The 24,189-nt window shown below is 34.1% G+C and overlaps 1 protein-coding gene and 1 long non-coding RNA gene across 3 annotated transcripts; both read right to left on the bottom strand.

The window, feature by feature from the left end:
- Positions 1-207: 207 nt before the first annotated feature.
- LOC120073096 (uncharacterized) lies at positions 208-9,899 on the bottom strand. Its single transcript, XR_016525647.1, has 5 exons — positions 9,609-9,899; positions 9,459-9,539; positions 9,278-9,357; positions 1,317-1,409; positions 208-443 (listed from the first exon to the last, which is right to left on the bottom strand). It is a non-coding gene; the product is annotated as an uncharacterized LOC120073096 (long non-coding RNA).
- Positions 9,900-15,495: 5,596 nt separating this feature from the next.
- Positions 15,496-24,171, bottom strand: LOC120082464 (transmembrane/coiled-coil protein (DUF726)). 2 transcript variants are annotated; one of them, XR_005483186.2, is made up of 15 exons: positions 23,570-24,171; positions 22,552-22,633; positions 21,827-22,306; positions 21,074-21,242; positions 20,801-20,953; positions 20,370-20,467; positions 20,146-20,237; positions 19,562-19,632; positions 19,327-19,462; positions 18,245-18,299; positions 18,082-18,164; positions 17,938-18,014; positions 17,746-17,816; positions 16,979-17,036; positions 15,496-15,981 (listed from the first exon to the last, which is right to left on the bottom strand). XR_005483186.2 is itself a non-coding variant. In XM_039037648.2 (15 exons), the coding sequence occupies exons 1-15, from the start codon at positions 23,800-23,802 to the stop codon at positions 15,865-15,867; spliced, it is 1,980 nt and encodes a 659-aa protein (XP_038893576.1). In that variant the 5' UTR covers positions 23,803-24,171; the 3' UTR covers positions 15,496-15,864. The 2 variants fall into 2 exon arrangements, 1 of the variants encoding a protein (XP_038893576.1); XM_039037648.2 differs by having other exon boundaries at positions 18,245-18,304.
- Positions 24,172-24,189: the final 18 nt, after the last annotated feature.

Here is a 24,189-nt window from a genome sequence, read left to right as displayed (position 1 = left end):
CCAACATCTAAATGAGATATGAAGGTCGGAGAAGGGAGATTAGGACATAGACTTTACTTTAACGTTGAGAACTAATATGAAAGACAAAATTGAGAAACCATGAGGTGAATTAGAAGTGTATTTTCATAGACTTTAATTACCCTGTATTTTCATTTGTTATTTACCCCATTGAAGGGAGCCAACCTGCCAAATGAATCCATAAAGAAATAGACAAGTAAAATCGAGAAACATACAAACAAACAATCTTGTTACATGTCAACTTCGTGCAAAAAATATAAAAGAAAAAACTCGAACTTGTACCTAATATCTCCCACAATGGTACATTATATTACACTTGAAATTTGATTAAGACCACTTTTGAATCTAAAGGAAAATCATAAACTCCATCTTGGAGTTATATTGTAATCATAAAGAATAACAGAAGCTAGGCATTGGTTTTGGACCTGTAATTGCAAAAAATAACCAACATAACTTTCTCTAAATTCTTAAGGGAACAAAGATACAACTATTAACAAAATAAGAACACAAAAGCACAACCACTTAACAGAATTAGAGAACAAATAACACAATCCCTTAAGAGAACAAGAACATAAAATCATTCTGTAATAAAATAATTATTTGGAAGAAAGCTAATGTTGATTATTTAGCTCAAAGCAATAAAGAATAGGCACAATGATTAAAATCAATTCACAAATATCTAAGTTACAAAGAGCAAGTATTTCCTATTCTTAATTCAATTTGACACCAAAAACTGCATATTACCCAAGCAACATCTAAGTATTCTCATTTATTAAAATCGGTTAAAATTTGTTTAAGGAAAGAAGTCTACAAATAATGAAAGCTTATTTAATAACGAAGTCCACAAATTATTGTATAAAAGTAAAGTGCCTTAAAGTACACCACCATCTCATCCCAATACACGGGTCCCAGATATCTACATTCTCAATCATCCTCAATTCCCCTTCAATTTTATGCTAAATTTATTTGCCACAAATTTGATCATCTAAGCATCCAACTTATTCACATAGAATTGATCAAAGAGCATCCTAACAAATATAATCATCAAGCTCTTCCCTCAATTTTATATTAGTCTTAAGAACAGAAGCATAAAACGAATTCATCTTGATAACTAATCAAACAACCCAACCACAAAATAAAGCTCAGAACCACCAGTCCCAAGTCTAAAAATCAGCTCATAGTCACCAAAAAAAAAGAATACAACCACATCACCTAAACCCTACCAATAAAATCCATTGAAAATTCAATCAGGGATAATCAACACAACCAAATGAGAAATAAGAAGAGAAGAAACAAACCTCTATAATCGAGGAAGAGTTTAATGAATCACAAGCAAAGACTTCATTAGAAGATCGAAGCCACACGTTCTCATAAAAGATGTCATCGACCAACTAGAGGGAGCATAAGACACAGACCTTCAAATACTATGTTATTTTATAAGAGGAAAATCATGAATACTGTACTAATATGATCAACTAAAATATGTCAATCTTCAATGTGTGGAGAAATATAAAGTTCAAAGTATAAGAAACCATCGCATTTGATATTTGAGAGATTGAAACATTACATTAATTAGTAACTCCAAAAAGCTAAAGAACTACCCACACTTGTTTTTTAGATATTAAAATTACTTTTTCAACAATGAAATTTCAGGTATTTATCTTCTTTGATAGCCAAAATAGCTGAAAAATCTATAAAAAGAAAAAAGCAAAAGAAAACCAAGAACCATTTGCTCATCCACACAAGTAGTAAGCGCAAAAGAATACGATATTACAACTCAGTTATTGATTGCTCGAGAAACAATCATAAACCAAGAATCATAAGTAAAAGGAAAGGGGTACATAATTCACTCTATAATAATTTTTTTATGCAAGGTACCCAAAGAAACATGCAATAAAGAATAAGGTAATGTTTACAGATCAATCTACGTCATTGAGAAAAACCTCAATTATCCCCCAAACTCTACCAAATATATTAGCTAAATTTTCCCAATCATCCCCAGTCTCATTCTTACATAACACTAAAAATCGTCAATAATTTTCACTTATCCAATCATATTCATCTCCATGTTTCAAGTCTTTTAATTGAATTATTCAACAATGTCCAAGTACCCAAGGCCACAAGGTTTAAAGATCATAGAAAATAGGAAGAAAAACATCTAAAAATGACACTTTGACTCTTAAAACTACCTAGTGACACTTTCACTCGCAAACTCCCAAAACAATGCCCAAGTAACATTTTAACAATCAAAACCAGAAAAAAGGTTCCTTAAAAATGTCTCTATGCCATGGTTAACAATCGATGTCTTTTTTTGAAGATGCTCTCTTCTTTTAGCAGCCCATTTTTGTTGGTAGGACCAGCGAAGGGACTTTTCTTTTAAAGAAAAAACTCTATTATTTTGAAAGCACAATAGACATAAACTAGATCACAATAAGACTTTTAATAAATGCAAACAATACACAAAAGAAATTATTCCAGTTGGCCCCTTCTATTTGCAGAAGATCAGAAGATCACAACAATGTCATAAAGTCAGCTAATTAATTATAATCAAATTAATTGACAAAATAATTAAAGAAAAAAAAAAAACTAGCTCTTCTTTGGAAGGAAAGCTTACCTATTACAAGTTGAAATATGAGTTGGAGACTTTGAACAATGAGTTATAATCTTCCAAATAAATTATCCTTAGAGAAAAAATTGATTCAAGCAAAACATTTTCAATGGAAGAAACGATTATACGAATATTTATTAATAGAATCAACAAACAAAAGAATCAAACACTCACTAAAAGAGGAAAAGATGGCAAGTAATGAGAGATTGCAAAAAATAGTCTAGGCAACATTATAATTAATCATAGAGACACAATCCAATTATACTTTTTCTATACACTAAAGCTCCCATGAAAATTGAAGAACTTACCACTCTTAACCATGACCCCCAAGGGTGAGGTAGAAAACACGATAATAATTGCCTTACTTTTGGAGTCCTTTACATTGCAGCTAGGGCTGCTTTAACTTGACTAAAAATTTGAAAGTAGGCCTACTAAAATAAATCAGCGTATACAAGCATTTAAAAGAGATTCTCATCAATAGAAAAGGAATTTAAGTCTACAAAAATAAATCGATGCTAACAAATAATTGAAAGAGATTTTCACATTACCAAAAGTACTTAAGTCTACCAAAATAAATAATCAGTATCAACAAATATATATGAAAGAGATTACAACTCATCGTTACCAGAATAACTCCATTAAGTTTAGGAAAAAGTACTTATGTCTTTTCTTGCTTGTTAACTTTTTCTTTTGTTATGTAATGTTTTAAAACATGAAAAAATGAAAGAATGTTCAAACCAAGAATCCAAACTCCACAACACAAGCTAGAAGAAGTAATCAATCACATTTTTTTCTCAATAGAGCTCACATAACCTTCCATTCAAATTTGTCAATCCAATGCCATATTGGAAGCACCACAACAAAAGTAAAAGCCTCCTAATCTGTCAATCAATATTCAATATTCATGCAGTTTCTTCAATTAGTGAACATGCCAAATGTGATTTCATTCAGAAATCATCCACATTGCTTTGGCTCCTAAATGGCAAGTTGTTCTTACCTTCTTTACAATGTGTGTATAATCTCTTAGTAACTTTGTGTGCAATTCAATTCTGGAATCGATATGATTATTTGAATAAAGAAAAGTCAGTGTTTATTCTTTCTATTCTCAATTGTCTAAAACTGTTTACTTTTATCATTTGACAACTTTTTTTTTTAAGTATCATTTGGCAACTTAAAGACACAAATTACAAATATTTCAACAGATTAAACATAAATGAGACAATTGTTCTACAATCCAACCTAACAAATCATGAAATACACCTTTGGCACGACATTACTCCTAACGAAAATTGTGAAAATCTTGAGAAATAAATGAAAACTTCTTTGCCAAAATATCAACCTCCAAGAGATTGGCATTTTTTATTGAGAAATTAGCTGCCCGGTGATGACAATAACATGAAAAAATTGAGGAACTTTGATCAGAAGATTTTCTCAAACTGAAAATCCATGAGAAATAATTGAACCAATTAAAAAGCACATGAACTTTGATTTCTAATAGCGAGAGCTTGAAACATCCAAATTAAAGTTACACAATCCCACTCAATAAGCCCTCAAAACATTTCCCCATATCAAGCAAACCAGTATGCATTAAGACTCAACACAAAAGATAAACCAACAGAGGGATATTAACACATCAAATTTATCGATTACATGTGTACAATGGTAAGAACTTCAATCAAACAAGAATAAGAAACCCACATTTCACCACCTTCTCCGAAGGCCAAAATAGAGGGTTTTAAATAGCTAATTGAAATTTTCTGTGGGTGATTTGCCAACAGATATTGAAAATGTCAAGTTCAAACAAATAAAAAATACTATTAATTAACAGCCATTGGTGAAGAGATTTGAGTCCCCATGCATTGGTATCGACCATTAAAAAAAGCCATCAAAAAATAAAATAAATAGATTGGAGACTGAGATGGTGAAGCGACTGTAATGGAAGTTGGGCACGATAAAGGCAGCGAGAGAGCAAAGGAACATAAAGAAAAACAAAAACAAAAAATTAAGGAGAAAACAAAGAATAAGGGAGAACAAATTTAGGATTCAAAACTCCCCTTTTGCCTATGGTTAGAGAAAAAAACCCACTCTTGCCGATAATTGTAGCAGACCAAGAGAAATAAGAAGGAATAAGAAGTTAACCGAGTTAAGAATGACAGAGCAAATAATAGAGTTAGAGTTGCTTGAACGACTTATCACCAGGTGGTGGAGTTGCTAGAATGGAACAAGAGAATAAGAATGTTCGGAGAAAACATAGGATGAAATCTCAAGCTTGTTCCCTACATTGTATAAGGATTTTGTTGCTATTGTCGATGCCTAGCCATCCACTTCTTTCAATGGGTACTTGTCCGCCCTAATTTCACCCTTGCAGGTAACATTTTATATGGATTTATGATGCTCATACCTTTCTAGGTTGCCTAATTGTTGAAAGGGTGTTGATATTGATTGCTGAGCAGAGGAGTTGTGAATGGCAGAGAAGGAGAAATAAGGTGGAGAAAATGGCGATGTTGGGTCGAAGAAAATAAGGAGATTTGCTTAAACTAAAGGGAGGAGAAATGAAATGGAGAAGAGTGAAGAAAATAAAGACGGAAGGATGAAGAAAAAAAAGAGTGAAAATTTCATTCTTTGGCACTGACCCTAATTTTTACTTCTCGCATCTTTTTTCGCTCCTTTTTAATAGCATTTTATAGTTAAAGCTATCGTAAATGCTATTAAAATGTCTATTTGTTGTAGTGTACCCTACTATGAATTCGAGAGCTGACCCCTACCACTTACAAACCACTACTAGGGCATTGGTTGGTCGTATGTCCTGCCTACTTACACTTGAAGCAAGTCCCTGTACCTATCAGAACATTTCCATTGACGTTTCCCACACAATTTGCACACAGGCATGTCCCTCCATACTTCTCCTGAATTAAAAATTTGTTGCTTGATGTGTTCTAGTGGTATGTCTGTGTTCTAAACCTTCAGCGAAGGCTCCAGAGCTCTCTAATCAACTTTCCTCTTATGACCTGAGGTGGGTTCTACTGCTAAGGACATCAAAAACTCTACTCCCGATGGACAACCTACTTGCGCTACCACACGCAATGTTGTTGCACAGGTAGTAGGCTCAAATGCTTGCACAATGCCTCGCACCCCATCTCGAAGCCTCTGAACAAATCTTTCAGCTCTCTTTGCTTTTGTGGACACCAAGTCGAGGGCGAGACAAGACAGCCTGTCAAACTCTTCCTCATACTCTTCCACCATTATAGTCCCTTGCTTTAGGTTCGTAAACTCGGCCTATTTTTGTACCTCACGTGGACAGAGAAGTATTTTTCGTATAATTGTTCTTTGAATTGGTCCCACATTGCATAGCCTCCACTGGCATCTATCATTCCTTCTATTGAGTGCCACCAGTGCTTAACGTTATCAACAAGCATAAATATGGTGAACTACAATTTCTACTCTTCTGGGCACCTCATGTATCGAAAGTTACCTTCTATGGAAGACATCCACAACTCCGCCTCAGTGGGGTCCTTCAGCAACCCATCAAATGTCGGGGGTCATACTTTTTAAAGTCTCGTAAATACATAGCCTCCTTTGAAATACCTACCACAATTTGGTCAAAGCCTGGTCCTGATTCTACACTTACGGTGTTAAAGCCTGCGAGGGAGGTATTTGCTGCGACTGAACATGTTGGAATATCTATTCCACCATGATGTCCTTTAATTGCCCCACTACAGCCTTCGTAACAACTTCTCCAATTGCTACAGCCATGACGGTATACTCGATTGGGATCTCTGAGGATGTCTACACTTGTGGGGGTACGATAGGATTTTGAGGCCCACTTCTTGTTCTAACCCTTTTATAGGTTGACCCATAAAGGTCAATTGGCGGTGGGTCTTGTGCTTTTGGGTTTTGCACCCCATGGTCTTGTACTTCAGGATCCTGCTCCCTACTAACATTCTTAACTCGATTGCCCCTTCTTGTTCGTGGTGCCATCTCTTGATAACACATGTAATAAACTTTAACAAAAATCCTTACAAGAAATTCTGTCAATTACAACTACAATTCAGGTAAAGTTTCATGCATAAAATCCTAAACGACTTTCCTTTAAGGGACATACCTGGCGATGACGAAGAATCCATTTATGGCCAATGGGACAATTTGGACTCACCTAGTAAGTCAATCTATAGAACCTAATACTTAGACTATGATACCAACTATAACGACTCAACTTTCTACCATGCTACCAGGACGCTACTACATGCATGCATAAGCTTGACAATGTATATTTCAAAAAGGGAAATTTTAAATAAAGGAATGAGACTTTTCAAATTTTAATAATATCATAAAACAGTTTGGGCACCCTAACTCTGATTTAGAACAAATTAAATAAATCAATAAATAGGGTAACAAATAAACGAAATACCAAAAGTTTTAAATGTCAAACACCTAACCTAAATCATGCCAAAAATAAAATAAAATAAAACATAAGTGCGGAAGCATCATCATGTCTCAATGATTGGATCATGGATCCCTCTTGTCATTCGCTGGTCTATTTTTACCTCTACCTGAAAAACATGAAGAGAAAAAAATGAGTATATAAATATACCCAGTAAGCAACCCGCTATAGGGACCACTAGATGAGCTATTAGCATTCCTATCAGAACTCAAGTGCACATTTCGCATCGTAGGCATGGGCATAGGCATAGGCATAAGGGGCAAACCCGAAGGCACGCTTTCATAGGTAGTGACCTCGAAGGGACACAATCATAGGCATAAGGTGTGAGCCTGAAGGCTCACCACATACGATGTGCATGACAGATAGGTCTTTAAGAGAGATATATTTTCTACATTAATTCCCTCAAAATTATGTTATTTGTTTACTTTTAATGTTCATTTTATAGTCAAAACAGTCCCGGGAGCGATTAGGAGTCATTTTGAGAAAATTGGGCTCAAAAAGATCAAGAATAACCAAGAAGTCAACAAAGTTGAAGAAAATCAAAGTAATTACCAAAATGCCATTAGACCCAGTGTCATGATCCTCCCAGAAGCGTCGAGCAATGCTTAAAGACAGAAAGCATCCATCTACTGCAAAACAGGGCAGTGTTATAACGCTTCCAACAACATCGCAACGTGCCGGAATTTGATGGAACTGTCACGTGCGCCTCACGCAACCCAGCGTCAAGCGCAGTGACAAGACCCTAGCCTAATGTTTCTTGATTTTATTTTTTTACGATTTAGTGTTGCAATGCTAGCCTCAGCATCGCGACACTACACCTGCAACTATAAAACGTTTTCTTTCATTTTTAGGTAGAGGGAGGCAAAATTCGTCATAGAGTCCAGAGTTTCTCTCTTCACCAGTTCAGCTCCTTGGTAACTTTGTCTTTAATTAGTTAGATTTTCATTTCTTTCTTTGATTGTAAACATTGTAATGGATTTCTTCATAGATTTATCTATGGATTTGTGAAGTAATTTCTTCAATCTTGTTTCTAGGTTTCAAAAATTTTTGCAATATTCTTGAGTTTTATGCTTATCTTTGTAAATTGCATTCTAAAATTATGGATTCTTAAATCGGTTTTAAGTTCTAAAATCATATTTAGGTGTCTTTTAAGCATGTTAAGCCAAGATTCTTAGTTTTGCTACAATCTTGATTGGATATGTCGCTAGGATGTATTCATGTATAAGAATGTCTAGCTAAGGTCTACCAAGTGGCAATGATTAATTTTGCATTTGATGACTACTCTTAGAATACATAAATTGCTAGATTCAAGAACAAAATCAGTTAATTGAATATGGCGATCTTGACAATTAATCGACACAATTGAATTCTCGAAATTAATGCATAATATGTCTTCTATTCTATATGGAAGCTGTCGAACCCAATAGAACTAGAGGCATATAGGTTGGTTAGGGTTAGACCTTTTCAACTTTAATCAATATTTAGAACACTTTCTTGATTAGATTTCACTAGATATCTGCTTTTGTAGAGGTTAGCCTAGTCGAGTCAAGCGAGTAGTTGTGTGCATAATTCGTTTGTATGACAAATTTGTAGAAATCAATGATAGAGATTGTATTGAATCTCTAACTTGAACTAGAAATAAGATTGAACCACTTTTGTTTACAATTATCTTTTATCCTTTGGTTTTCAAATATGTTTCTTGCTTTATCAAACACCTATTTTTATTGCTTTCATAGTTGAACTTAGCTTAAGAAAAGATTAAACAAGCCTTTCCTGTGGATCGATCCCGTACTTTCCGCTTATGCTACTTGTTAGTATAAGATGTAGGTTTCGGTAATTTATAAATATTTTTGTTTCAGTGAGAGTCGAACTAACGACATTGATTCGAGCAAGAACAATGACCCAATAGAAATACTAACAGTCACTATCAGTCTAGTATAGTCATAAGCATACGATCATAATTTTTAATCATGCCTGAAAGGGGTAAAACAGTCTCAAAATACATCCATCGTTCAGATACTATATCATTCACATACAACACAATTTTCATGGCATAAGCATAAGCCTCCATAGCCCCCTCAATCGTCAAACATAGCTAGTCATATAGTAACTCATAACAGTACAAACCAACACACAGAATCAGCTTACAGTACAATCTCATACTTAACAATAACTTAGATTTGAGGGCAAACTGGTAGCGAAGCGCTTACCTCAGATTTAGGCCTAAGCAAAATAACAATCAAGCAGTTGAACTTTCCTCTTAAATTAACAAAAGCTTGAATCAAAGTCCCTAACACCAACCATAAACACACAATTCAACTTGTGGGGCCAATCCCCAAAGCCTACACAATTTAAACCAATAATCCCCACATAACTTACCCCAAAACTTACCAAAATTAAACCAACGAAGAATTGGGCAGCCGTTAAAATGCCTTAGAACCTCAACTTCAACCTCGTAAATTCAAGATTAAACTGCGACCAAAATCACATTGAATAGCCAAGATCTTTCAAGAAACTGACCAAAAATAACAAAATTCTTACCCAACAGTGCGCGAACAGAAGGCCACACGAGAAGACCAAAGTTGTTCGGACGAAAACTGTCGCGGATACCGACAACAGCGACGACGACGGTGGAGCTAGAGGATGAAAGACGGTTGGCGGAGCTTCGGTCGCAGCTGGATCAGCAACGGCGTGCACGGCTCGTGTCTGAGGGCTTCCGGTCAACGAGTGTGCGCCAACTCACGCGCGCGCGGTGGGGGGACGCACAGAAGAATAAGGGTTGTCTTCTTTTAATTAGTTTTCCTTTTTCTTAAATTTCACGCAAATCTAGATTTCTATTTAAATAAATAAAACTCTTTTATCCTTTTCCTCAACCAAAAATAAAATATCTCTTTTCGTCACCAACCAAAGAAAATATAAGTTATTTTATCAAATCTCACTTCCATCCGGTAATTAAAATTCCAAAACCAAAATTAAATCTCACTCCCAATAATTGAATTAATTCCATCAAGATTAATTTAAATCGATTTAACCAAAACAAATAAATTCTAAGTCTTTAAAATTCAAAGTCCAAAACTAAATAATCAAGATAAATACATGCAATTTCCTGGAATTTGACGTGTTACATCTTCACTTATAATTTTGTAGGCTATCTTCTGCAATTCATGGGATTGGGCCTCTACAGATTTGTCATCTGTCATTTGGTACTTCAAGTAATGGCTAACGGCATACTTTTTCAAATTGGTCTCCTCGGTATCATATTTTTTCTGCAGAGCATCCCATATTTCTTTTGTTTATTTATTGTATTGTAATAATCATACGATCATCAATCAAACGATTTAATATAAAATTTTTGGATAAGAAATCGTTTTCTTCCCAATCAGCTACATCTTTTATTTGTTGTTCAATCGGTTCTCCATAGTACAGACGTCAGCTATCTTCTTGACTGTAAGGAAGAACAATATCTTCTACTTCCACCGTTTGAAATTTGCTCCTTCGAATCAGAATGGAGGGTTGAGGTCAGAGGACATAATATTAGTCGAAGTTGCCATTACAATAATGGCAGATTAAAACGTCTTAAAATTTTTGGAACAGTTACCTCTGGTGGACAATAAACAGTTGCTATTGAACAGCATCTAATGTGGAAAAATAACCTACAAAACAAAAATCGATTATCTGTGCAAGTAGTTCAACTATGGTTACGCCGTCCTTAGAATAATACCAAAATAAATAAATCTACTCGATCAAAGCTACACTGGCACAAGATGTCCACCAAACCCAACTTTGCTTCTCTTCTTACCCCTCTAAATTTTGAGTACCCCATGAGACCCAAACTTGAAATTAAATGTAGAGGTTTATAAAAAAGATTCCAAATTACAAATTTAGCAATGTGGGATTTCTCAAAAGCTTATTTTTCTTTTATTTAATTTTTTCACCAACAGCTCCCACTAGTGATGGTTAGTTTTTTTTTTTTTTTTTTCTTTTCTTTTCCTTGTTTTCTCTTTGTTCTATTTGTTTCTTGAGAAATTTTCTGGGGAAAACACAGCAAATCCAAAAAATGGCTTTGAAATTCAATTGGGTCTCCTTGAATTGCAAATGAGGTTTGGGGAATTTGGCTCCTTGTTTGAAAAGAAACAAAAAGCTACCATTTTTAGACATTTTTCTGTTAGTTTCTTGAGAAATTTTCTAATGGGAATGACAAGGAAAATGAGAATGGCTTTGAAATCAACTCTCATCCTCAAATACAAAGTTGAATCTCCTTAAATTGAAAATGGGTTTCTGGTATTTGAAAAGAAGAGATGATTTCAAAGGCAAATAGAGTTGTTGGAATTGAAGCTCCTCCTAAAATTGGGAAAGTTGACTCCTTGTTTGAATAGAAAACAATATCTACTCTTTTTTCTTCCTCAAGTAGAAGAAGAAACTACCATTTTAGGACATTTTCTTAAAGAAACGTTGGTTAGCTATTAATGGTGCATAACTCCAAAAATAACATTTGTGATTTCTTTATATGTTGCAGGAACCACAATAGACCAAGGAATATCAGTTGTAGGATCCTTAGATGTACAAATCTTTTGAGAAATTAAGGAACGGTTTGATAGAGAATTTGAAAACAAGAAGTTAAATGAAAATAGGGTTATATTTTATGTTTTCAAATATGTGTTTGGTAACATAATTCAAAAATTGGATTCTAATTTAAACAATCGTAAACTAGTTGTAGTTACCCACTAAATATTATTTGATAATAAAATATTAATAATTTTTTTATGAACATAGTTTATGTTAAAAAAAAAATTTGTAAAATTATTATTTTGTAATAATATATCATTTAGAGGATAAATTGAAAATTTTTGTCCTTATAGTTTGGAAGAAGTTAGAATTTAAAAAGATTTAACAAACCATAGAGACTATATATGAAGTTATATTAAACCATAGGAGCTAAAATCTGGATTTTAAATCCATATGGACTAACTTTTACCTTTATCCAAACTATAGGGACTGAGTCTGAAATTTAACCTAATTTATAATATATTACATAATAAATATTTTAATTTTTTTTAAATTGAATTGAGTTATCACATGACATACACTATATTTCTAAAGTTTTTAACTTTATTTAATATAATTCTTCATTTTAAATTTTAAATTTCAAATTATGGATACAATTAAAATATAAAAATGTTGTTTTCATAATTTACATTGTTTGGATCACAAATTCTGGAAACAGTTTTCAGAAACATAACTTGAGTTATCTGCCAAACACATATTTACTTGAATTCAGTGAATTTGAAAATATAAAACAGAATTTGGATTGAGAACCAAATAAGCTAAGAATCTACAAGAAATTGTTTATGTTTTGGATTAAGTCTTTTGTTTAGTCTGAGTGAAATGCGGATTCAATCAGTGGAGATAGTTTTTTATTCTTGGTGCTAGTTTTTTATTCTTGGTGCTCTCAGTTCTTTGAATTTGATTTCATGCTAATTGTGTTGATTTGCTAAAGCCTATTTCGCACCATTTTATTTGCACATCACACTACAAGTAATTTTCGCAGGGTAAGATAATGCTTTAAAATCTTGGATTTGAAAGTTTTTTAGGTTGTTATATATATGTGTATATGCTTCATTCATTCTAGACTTATGTGAGAAGGGTCAATAAGATAATAGAATTCAAGTGGGGGTTCCAAAGTTCCATCTTGTTTGGTTCTAGTCAAATTTGAGTGTACTCAGGTTTTATTCTTTTGGCTAAGATTTCTTAAAAATTTTATGACTCTCTAATTTATGCTCATATATTGCAATTTGTGCTCATATAAATTTTAGTCAATTTGAGCTCAAATTACTACATAGTTGGTTTGAATATTATAGTGTTCTGGAAACTCTGATAGTTCTGTTGAGAGAAGATTGTCGTATGAATGTTGTGTTGGAAGTGCATTTCTTTGAATAGGTGTCGAAGTAAAAAAAAAATTGGCTTTGTTGTATAGTGATGTCATACTGCCGAAATTTTTCTAAAGCATAAGAGTTAGTAAAGTTAGTTACAGGTTAAAATATGATAATGTTCCCTAGGTTCTTTCTGGTTTTGCTTCTAGATTTCATTGCAATTGACCTAGTTGAAGGGTGAGTTTCATAGAAGGTTTTACTTTTTTTTAAGATACTTCACAAAGTGTTATCTTCATTTTCTTATTCTAGGTAATTTTAGGATCATTAGATTTGAAAGTGCATGAGAAATGGATCAACTATGAAGAATAACTATGATGCATTTCCCAATTTTTTATTACGTTCCTTCCTTTCTGACAAATGTATTGAACTTAACTTTGTTAGTGGCTGTTATGATTGTTTGATCAAATTGACACAATAATCTGTGACGTGTTTTATTTCTTTTGTTATCTAGTTTTATTTCCTTCTTCCAATAAGTTAGTTAATTTTTTTGTTTGTTGAAATCATAATATATAAAAGAAATTAATATTTTATTTTGTATATGTACAAGTAAGAGAAATAATGTTGTTTAAAAAATATATTACTGATTTACACATGCTTAAGCAGAAAATATATATGTATTTTTTTATTAATGTTGGTTTTTAACTCTTTAATCGGCATTAAAAATGGATTAGACATTTAAAGAAATGAGGCATTAAAAAAATATCGGACAATTATTAAAAAAATTGGTAAAAACCCGACAAAGAAGATGGTGTACAATATTGGTTTTCAACTGATATTGAAGATGGTGTATGATGTCAGTTTTCAACCGACATTGAAGAAATTGGCATTGAAATTTCGGTCAACTATAATGTAGGTTTAAAACCGACATTAAAGACAATCGATATTAAAGACCTTTTATAACACAATCTTCGATGTCAGTTTTTAACCGACATTGTACCTCTATAATGTTAATTTTAAACCGACATTAAAGCTCAATTTTGTAGTAATGTGTGAGGGAAATTCAAAGAACTTATATAGGTCTATTTTCCTCATTTTGTAAATCCAAAGTAGAATGCATGTGTCATGCAAATATTTGACCATGTTTCTACTCTTTATGTTGCTATTCACTAACTTGAGATCATTTTAGGAAATAATCAAACTACATCCAGATTTTATACTTGTATTTTTTCTTTTTTTGGTAGTATCTATATGAATATATATATCTTTGCTTTTAACTTTTGTTTAAATGTAAAAGGACTCTTCAATTTGTTAATTCGTTTGAATGATGATTATATTTTCAAAAAATATAACAAATTTATATATTAAATTGGACCTTAAATTTATTTCTTAACAATGCTGAAAAAGCATTCTAAAAAGGAGGTAGTTTGAACTTTATAGTAACACAAAATATACATTTTACCAACATTTATCAATGTCACAAATGATATTTGTAATTATTGATAATGTACATTTAACAACAAACATACATGTTTCTAAATGTACACTTTTAGTGACAAGCTCAACTATCGCTGTAAAACATAAGTAGTGATATGTAGCACGTTCCTAGTATAAAGTTTCACTAACGCTTGTGTGTCATTAAAAAGATAAGTTTAACAGCATATGGTCAACATGTCGCTAAAACTTATAGATACACAATTACAGTGACCTTTATAGCGACGAGCATCAAAATACAGTTAATACTTTTAGCGGTGTTGTTTACCTTATCTATGGGAATTTTCAAGTCCCTTAGAGCCTAAATAAAGAAAGCTTAAGATATTTCTAGAACATTTATTTTGAAGTTTTCAATTTTTGCGATGAATATCAAGCCTTTATTTTAACATTTTGTAGCATGATAGGCTTCATTTTAAGTACATAGAATTGTCTTAGCTTTACTTCCAAACATAGGCTTTCAAAGGATCTTTATACTTAATAAAGCATGTATAGAAGTTCACATTGAGAACTCATTAAGAAATGCCTGCCTGGTTGATCTCCAACCAAAAATTTGTTCCAATTAAATGAAGTAGCAAGTATAAGAAAACATTGTTGATGGTTATTCGTGAGTTTCAAAAAATTTGAAAATTTAAAGACTAAATTTGTAATTTTAAATAGGAACTAAGTAAACACAATTTTCAAAGTTTATGAATTAAATTTGTAATTTAATCTAAAGATAATTAAAACATGTAATGGTATTTAGCACCACTTGTTCATTGGCCATCAAACTAAAAACTGGTTTATTGGCCACCAAATCATACTGCAATATCTGTGAATATCATATTTATGTTTTGGACAAAAATTCAATAACCATTGAACTATGCTCATGGTGGTCAATCCTGAATTGTCTGTGATAATTACATGTTATTAATTTTAAATCGAGTAAACATTAGAGTTTAGGACTATGTAGAGTTAAACCTCATTTCATATAGATTTCCTTGAAAATTAGGCTTGAAGTCATGATAAATGAAGTTCAAACAGCAAATATTAGCTGGAAAGGTAACAATGAACAATTCAAAAGAAAAGAGTAACTGCCCAAGAGTGATGTGTCATCTTTAATAAAGGGAATTTTGACCCTGAACAATAGAAATTTATCTCAAATCGTTCAATGTAATAAAAGGGGACCAAAGCTGGCTCCCAATAAACACTACTGGTTACATGACTTACAATTTTCTTCGTCACAAATCAATCAGCAAACTTGTTTCCCTCTCATTTTTCCTTTTGGCTTTCAGCCATAGAACATTAAGAATGCAGCTGGCTTTCCATCATCCTGCCTAACTCAACACAGATCTCGGCATCCGCCCGCTACGACGACCAGGAACACAGAGCAACACAAGCATCAAACACAGAATAGAACATGGACATTATCTTTATTCTTCCCCTATGGCTTATCAGAACTATGGCTTGTCACTTCTAAAAACTGGATAATAGGTTTCAAGTTCAAGCTGCTCCAAGATTTGCCGAGTAGCCCATAGATAGGAGGAGTGACCTTCAATTACATCTGTCACATCAACCTGCAAATCCAGTGAATAATTACTATGATTCTTGAACAGCAGTCAAAAAAAGAACTGGGTGCGGAAATAAACTGAAACATGAAAAACATAGAAGTTTGGGTCCTGGAAATATAAAAGAAAGATTATTACCATCACAGCTGAACTTTTAATAGGTAGCTAGGCATTTGTTTCTATCCGACTAGTAGAATGACAAGAACAAGAACTACTAGCTACCCAGCTCTTGGCTTAGTAATGCACTCGGGCATAGATCCATTTTTGTACTAATAAAAATGCACACTATCAGGAGCATCTTCCTGAGAGTCTGCCTAGCTATTACAAGTATCCTAACTTATAAAACCATTGCAACTAAATCCTTTGCAGCTCATTAGTTGAAGATCAAAAACTGCACCAGTTGCAGAGGATTTAAAGATTGGTAGAATTCTACATTATCATTCTGTAGAAGCAATAATAAGAGAATGAAAGTAAGCAATCAGACTAGAAACCTTTTGCAACAAACCCTTGACCAAACCACGTCATGACTTCTATGAACTCCAGAAGTTAAAGAATGATGATAGAGATTACAATGAAAAAGAACAATAGAAAATATTTGTACACTTGCATGAATATGCCATTGTGACTGTGGCTAAGAAATAAAGTACCTAGCCACCAGTTACTGAACTTTCTTTTTCTTACAGGAACTAATTATGGTATTTTCACAAATATAAAATTGAAAGAACGCCTCTAGAAATGTTACAACCTATTGCAAACTTGCAGGATTGTGAAAATTAAATCATACCACAATGAGAGTTCAACTGCACTATTTAATTGCAACAATTTTGCAAGTACGGAAGGAAATTATTTAAATTGAAGGTAAGAGATGCAATTGTAACAACTGCTAACTTCTAACTTCTTCACTTCGAATGTAACTTTTGTAATGTTACGAAATGTTAACATAAACATAGCTTCTATGATCATCAGAGAAAAAAAATTAACGAGGAAACTAGAATAATAATATTACATTCTCAATGCCAGGGACGTCGATAGGTTGAATTCCAGCTAACCCTTGAGTAAGTAGACTGTAGAGAAAACATTAGTGAGCTTGGAATGTTTCCCAATGCACAGGAGAGAAATTAGCATATCATATTTCATACATATGACTGAGTTACCAAATTATATAACAATAAATCATGCTGACTGGATCACTTATGATTAAAGATCGAGACACCAACTGAATGCAAGGATATATTATCATCTGCAGTAACATATATACTCTCAATATCAGAGTACGAAAAGAAATAGAGTAAAATTTGGTGAGACCCAATTTCTTCATGGAAACAGACAGACCAAGCCCAGGGAGACTTGAGAGCTTCCTAACTCTCCCCAGGACTCTCAAAATGTGAGTCATTAGCTTACCAAAAACATACCGCTCCCCCCTCAATAAAACCCACCCTTATAACCCAAAATCTTAACTCACAGCTCTCTTCTAACAATATTCATTTGGGTCCCACAAAATCACATGCCCCTTGCTCATTCATTACGTGGCTCTACCTCACTCACTTACAAATACAGAATTTGGTGAGTTGGAGCCTCACACTTTTTTTAAAGTGTTCTTTTCTAGATTTATCCAAAATCGTCTCTGGTCAAACAAAATTTGCGTTGAATTGATAATATTTTGAAACTCACCACTTCACATTTGTTAAAAAACCCATTGAGAATTGCTCCTACCTAATATAGATGGAAACAACTGACTTGAATTCAAGTCAGCTTCAAATTCTCTATCAGTACCTGGCACGGAAAGCAATTCCAAGCATCCAATCATTCGTGGAGTATACGTTCACAAATCTTCCTGCTACCATCTGTAGAACAGCAGCAGTTGTAATATATGAAATTTGTAGTTATTAGTCAAGTGTTTGCACAGAGGAAAAGAAAAAAATCAAGTTGAGGGAAGTGCTTTCTAGTGTAGAAACGTCTGGTCACCTTTCTAGCAGCTTCCCAGTTCTGATCTTTAATTGATATGGGTGCTCCAAGAAGAACAACTCTTTCCACAAGCTCAGCTGATAATATTAAAATATGGTAAGATAATTTTATAGAAAAAGCAGATTATTGAGAAATGATGGTTACCATTTTTTTCAGTCTCAGCCAAATATTGGAGACACTTGAATATTACACGTGCACCCAGCGAGTACCCCACAAGTGTCACAGGCCTGGAATTATCATGGCAGAAGCTATCATCATTTTCAAAAAAATAGAACTAACTTGTAATTTGAAGGTAAGAATGTTGCACCTGTTCCCTTGTAAACCTTTCAACAACACATCCGCCAGCATTCGACCAGCTTTGTCTGATCTATACAGAAAATCAAAGGCAAAAGATTTCCTTGAAAACTACAATTCAGAAATGGGAAATTCTTATAAATAGAAAAATCTCGAAAATATTTATACTTTTAGAACTTTTTGCTATAAAGTGTAAATATTTTTAAATATTCTTTTATATTTAAAAAGATCCCTTCAGAAATTGTCCATGTTTAATTTAGATATAAAGTGAGAATAAAACGTCAGAACAGTGAGACCCTATTAGCTGATATATATCCCTGTCGTAGGCTTTTAAGCCTCTCATATATGTGAAGATTATACTAAATCAATATGAGAAAAAGGAAAAAGGAAATATCTACATATCTGACGCAAGACCTGTTAATAAAGCTAGGCCATAACATGTAGACAGCAGTTAATTGAAAGGAACAGGATATTCTGGCATGCATCTAATCTCAATTAATAGCCCAGGCTATGACATAAAGACAAAAAGACTAGTCTCTACTCTTTTATCACTTTCACCGTCCTGGGCAAGGGCTATCTCCCATGACCGATAGACATGCTGGAGTTGCAAGAGATCATGTAGGAGCAAGATCTGTAAACTTCTCTTTATAATAGAATTTGATTAAATGGCTCAATGGTTCGATCTTATAATTATTGTAATGCTGCACTAAAAACCTACAAAGGGCAATCTTATTGCTAAAATTTTATGTAATCCCTGCAATTATGGAAAGCACTGAACGTAATCACATGAAGAACCGGCTCATGAAACAACAGAAAACTTCCATCATTTCCAACTTGCCGTCACTCCTTTATAAACTACTACTACCAACTAGTAACTAGCTTCATCACACAACACGTTTCCAGTCCTGACTAGTAATTCCAGCATTGGCTAACAGCAACAAAGAATTGTACTCAAGCAAAAACTTGAAGCGCTAATATTTCAGAAACCAGATTGATGACAACTTGCATGCCTACAACTTTTTTCTTAAAAAAAATCTGGCGCTCAAAACAAGTCTTTAACCTGAAGGTATCTCCTTCAACCAAAGAAATTACAACCTGTCGACGGCAATTGTCCACTTGCTGTCTATGAAATCAGTAGCCGCAAGTAAGGTAGCTGGCCAAGCCAGTGCTACTAAAAGAGAGCTCAGAACAGTCATCATTGCACCTCGCTTCATCAACTCCATTGCTAGTCCTATTATCAAGCAAATGAAGATTATCATTAAGAGAGGAAGAATTTGTGATCATAATGACTAATAGTCACCACAGCACTCAAATTCAAACAAAAGATTACTTGAAGTAAGCCAATCCTGAATTGCAGTGCTCACTGCAATTATATTTTTAGACTCCCACTGCAGTGCATACCTAAACATTAGTAGAGGAAAGAAAATGAACTTGCTCATCCCAACAATAGTAAAATATCTAGTTTTTAATTAAGTACCACTGTGAGGTCACGTTTAAGAGCAAGCAGGAAAGAATTAAGAAACAAATTTCATTGATATATGAAAAGGAAGAAAAATGTTTAAGGATCACGATCACAATGGGAACAAAAATAGATAATACAATCAGAAAGAAGCCTAAAAAATTCAAGAGGAAAAAACAATAAATAACAAATAACGGAGCAATAAAAAACATAGCCAATAATCTGCAATGAAGAGCTCCCACTCCAGCTAAAACTTCAGAAACTTCTTAAGGAGGAAAGGGAAGTATAGCATAGACACAAGGGCTTGAATCACAGATTTGATAGAGGTAGTTCCAACAGACAAAGATCTTTAATAGTATGACTAGTTTCATAAGAGTACAAACCAAATAATGCTTCAACCATATTCTCATGCATTCCAGTTAACCTAATTAAGCATGTTTAAGACCATGTCGTACCTTTCCATGTTGTCATTTAGTCCTTCCCATGGTCTTATGAAATCTTTCTCATCAAAGGCAAAACCTGACACTGTTATCTCAACTGCTAATCTCTGAAATAAAAAGAATGTTATCAATTTCCACTTCAGGAAACAAGTGATATGAAGTTAGGATAGAATTAAAGAAATCACACAGATGCTTCTAATAGAGGTACGAAATGCACCAAGTACAAGTAAGATACTCACGCCTTGGTTATGATTTTCTCCAATTGATTTAAATTCAAACTCATCAACACTCCCAATTCTCCTAGCCATTTTGCTTCCTGTAAGTCCTGCTCCGGCAGCTGAATAGGAACAATATTTATATAGAGGTATTAGCATAGTTTTCAATAAATTATATTCAAAATCGCAAGATTGCCCATAAAGCCTTTAGTTATTCTCAGTCTGATAATGTTATGTCAATAGTAACTTTAAATACACCATAAAACCAGCGTGCAGAACAACAAGCAGGAGCCCTGGACTGATGATTGGCATCACTACCATAGTCATTAAGTTGGAATTCAGAAAACGAAAACAAAAGGTTAACAATTGAATAAACAGAAATTTGTTTAAAATCAGAACTCTGATTTCCACTCTATATGATGTAATTACTTCCAGCATTTTATGTATTATTTTACCACCAAAAGATGCAGCAACAGCCACAGAACCAGCAACAGTCCCTGCAGCACTGGCAGCTGCAGCAAATCCACTTGCACCAATGACGGGGATGATGGTACCCAATGTTGGGGCTAAAGCACTAAAACCAGCAGCAATTGCAGGTGCAGCTAATCCTGAAAACAAAAATAAAATCTCACTACTAAAAATAGAAATAATTTAACTAGAACATATTTTCCTAGAATTTTTGGTAGTACATAGACACGGTAGAATAATGAAATCAAGGGACCAAGTACCTCCCGTAATTGCCATCAAAGTCCCTCCAGTTAATGCTGCTGCACCAATAATACCACCACGTTTCCACTTATCCCAGTTACTCTCCTTTGTAGGGCTTCCTTCTCCCATCTCTGCGACACTTTTGGCTAGAGCCATAGCTGAGCAAGCAACCATTGTCTCAATCGCTTCCTGAAAAGCAGAAACTACCACATATAAGGAGGCTAAAATGTTATGGAGTTTAAAAGTCTTATTTCACCTGTGTGACATGGAAAAAAAAAATTGAGAAAAAGCTTGCCCTCAGCTATTTGAGGGGCAAAGTACCAAAAAATCCCAACGGACTTTGTGGCATGAAGGGCCAAATACAGCTAAAAGATTAAAAAATGATGTCCTACCATGAGTCTTCATCCTAATAGGTGCGCCACTTAAGTAAAAATGAAGCATAAGTAAATCATTTCTTTCCTTTGTCCTTTTAGCAAGAACTGCTAGCCTCACTTGCTGCAAGAATTTGAAAAATGGTGTTGAGCACAACACACCTATACAGTGCACATTTAGAGGGATGACAAAGGTTCCATGTACACGTGCAATTAAGACTATATGGCGTGGAAGTTATGGTTGGTGAGGAACTGATGGGGGTTTCCATTAGAAAGATGATGCATCTTTCTTTCTTTCTTTCTTTCTTTCCTTTTTGTAACAGTGGAGGATGAGTAATGTAGAAAGAGGTATGATCTCTGTAATAATAAAAAATAAATAAGTTACAAGATGTGTGTGCAAACCATTTTTATCCACTTGATATCAATCCAGGTCGATAATAACCTCAAAGCCACACGATGCCGGGCATCATAACCCTTTCTTTGGCGGGATTGTTTCTTGTTTACACTTATGTCTGCCAGACAAGCAGATAGAAGCTCATAGAGAATGACCACTTTTCTCTGATAGCTAAGCATTTTTTCCTCTTCAATAGGTTGCTCAATAGTCTCAGTCCATGCCCTATCATCGGGCTGTTTAACAACCACCACATTACCATCAGAGCTTTCTGTTTGCCTGTCAGCTTCATCAGAATTTGATTTTGCCTCGGCAGACAAGCACTTCTCTCGCCATTCATATTCATATTCACGATATTTTTCCTTAGACTGAGAAATTATAAAGTTCTTCTCCAAGTTATCTGCTATACCATCAACAGATTTAGAGAGAGCGAGTTCCTGATTTATCATCTCAGAAGTGTCTTCATTGTCTTCTGAAAGCAACCGCAAGAACTGAGACAGCAAATATATAAAGACGTGTCACAGATAAAATTACACAATGGAGTAATGTGAAGAGAGAAACCTAATCACATGTAATATCTATAATATATTACACGCAGAAATTTAAAAAAGATAAGTCTAATAAGCTATATCACAGCAAAAGACAAATATATACATCTATATGCAATGATGATGAACAAATTGATGGTTTCTTAGTTTATGGGCAGCAGCTCTGCAAGAGAAATAAGATAACATACTGCTCCAATGTGATGCTTAGCTGTACCAGATCCTGCAGTTTCCTCAAGTCCAGACCAAGCTGCAGAGTCAATCTCTAAAAACCTGATTGCGGGAAAATCAACATTGAGACATTTCTGGGAAGATCGAGCAACAAATTCTTGCCAAATAAATAAGTAACTAGGAACACATTGAAATAGAATATTCCAAAGTTCTTAAGCATTACTCTTCCCAAAAGGAGAAAATACTTGGATTAAGAAAGGTTTGGACAAGTTGACTTTTGCAATACCGAATTTCTTTTCTTTTCCTGTAACCTTTTAGTTCTAGACCTTTTTCTTTTCCTTTCATACTTTCAATCATCTCAATGAAAGTTAGTTTTTCAACCTAAAAAGAAAATTCGAAAAATGTCATAGATGGAAAACTAACTCCAAGGACCATTCGAAGCTAGTTTCTGAATTTTACAGATTAAAATGTCACGTTTCCATACTTAGAAACTAAATGTTCTTTATTTTCTTTCCCTTTTTTTTTTTTTTTTTTTTTTTTTTTTTTTTGGAGATTCTTCGATTTCATTGATAAAATGAAATTACAAAGAGAACACTCACACCCCTTTTGGAATTAATTAATTCATAGTCACGTATCCTCTAACGACCACAAGTTTCATGATCATTGATTAGTGGTAAATTTATACTAGATCAAAAAACTTAAAGTTGTTGAATTAGGGTAAGCGCAACCCTCCCTCTCACAGGTAGGTTTCGATAATAGTTTTATCAAACCAAACGCATGGGCTAATAAAATGAATACCATTGCTGAGATTTCAAAGTCAAAAGCTAATGCTTAAACCACCCGTGCATCTAAAAAATGTTACGCTTGAGCTAATTCATCTTCTTAATCCAGAACCAGATATGACCGATCAGAAAATGAACTAAAATAGCATGTCAGAAGCAAAATCAACCAAACGACGGCAAAGCCAATTGTAAACATAACCAACGTACGATAATTAGAAAATTGAACCCCGAAATGAAAAAGAAGGTAAGAAGGAACCTGAATACAGGACGAAGCAGGCCCGATGATTCATGGACCCAAAGCTCAGGGTCCTCAGAGACGGAATCAGTGCTACTACCGCTACAACTACTCGTTCGCTCCTCCGCACGAGCTCCATCGTCGGAAAAACCTAGAGGGCGCGTTTGATGGATCTGAGCCTGATGAAGAGCGAGTGCAAACAACGCTCCGGAGGCATAACGGTGAGTGGGCGGCAAGAAGGACGTCATCTGCATGGGTCAAGAACTGAAAAGGAGGCGCTGAAGCATTCAGGCGAAGATGGCGATGATGATCAGTGGGTTCCCCAAGTTAACATCGTCGGAAAATGGGGATTGATCGACGACGACAAAGACGAATTAGATGTAATATTTGAATCTAATTCTGAGGATTTCTTCTCTCAATGGCTCTCATCGCGGAAGTGTCGTTTACTTGGTCCTACGACACAACGTTTACCGTTGTTTTCCTATTGCCTCTTCTTTCACTAGTATAATTTTCTTCTTTGTAGTTCTTCCTTTCGTTCTTTTTTTTTTTTTTTTTTTTTTTTTTTTTTTTTTTTTTTTAACTTAATGCCATTTTTCTTTCCACGCCACCTAATTTAATTTCATGAGACAACTCTTCTTATT

Source organism: Benincasa hispida, chromosome 1, assembly GCF_027475165.1.
Source record: "Benincasa hispida cultivar pf3 chromosome 1, pf3_genome.v1.1, whole genome shotgun sequence".
Lineage (NCBI taxonomy): Eukaryota > Viridiplantae > Streptophyta > Magnoliopsida > Cucurbitales > Cucurbitaceae > Benincasa > Benincasa hispida.
Note: the sequence above shows the minus strand (reverse complement) of the source record. Positions and strands in the feature narration are given on the sequence as shown.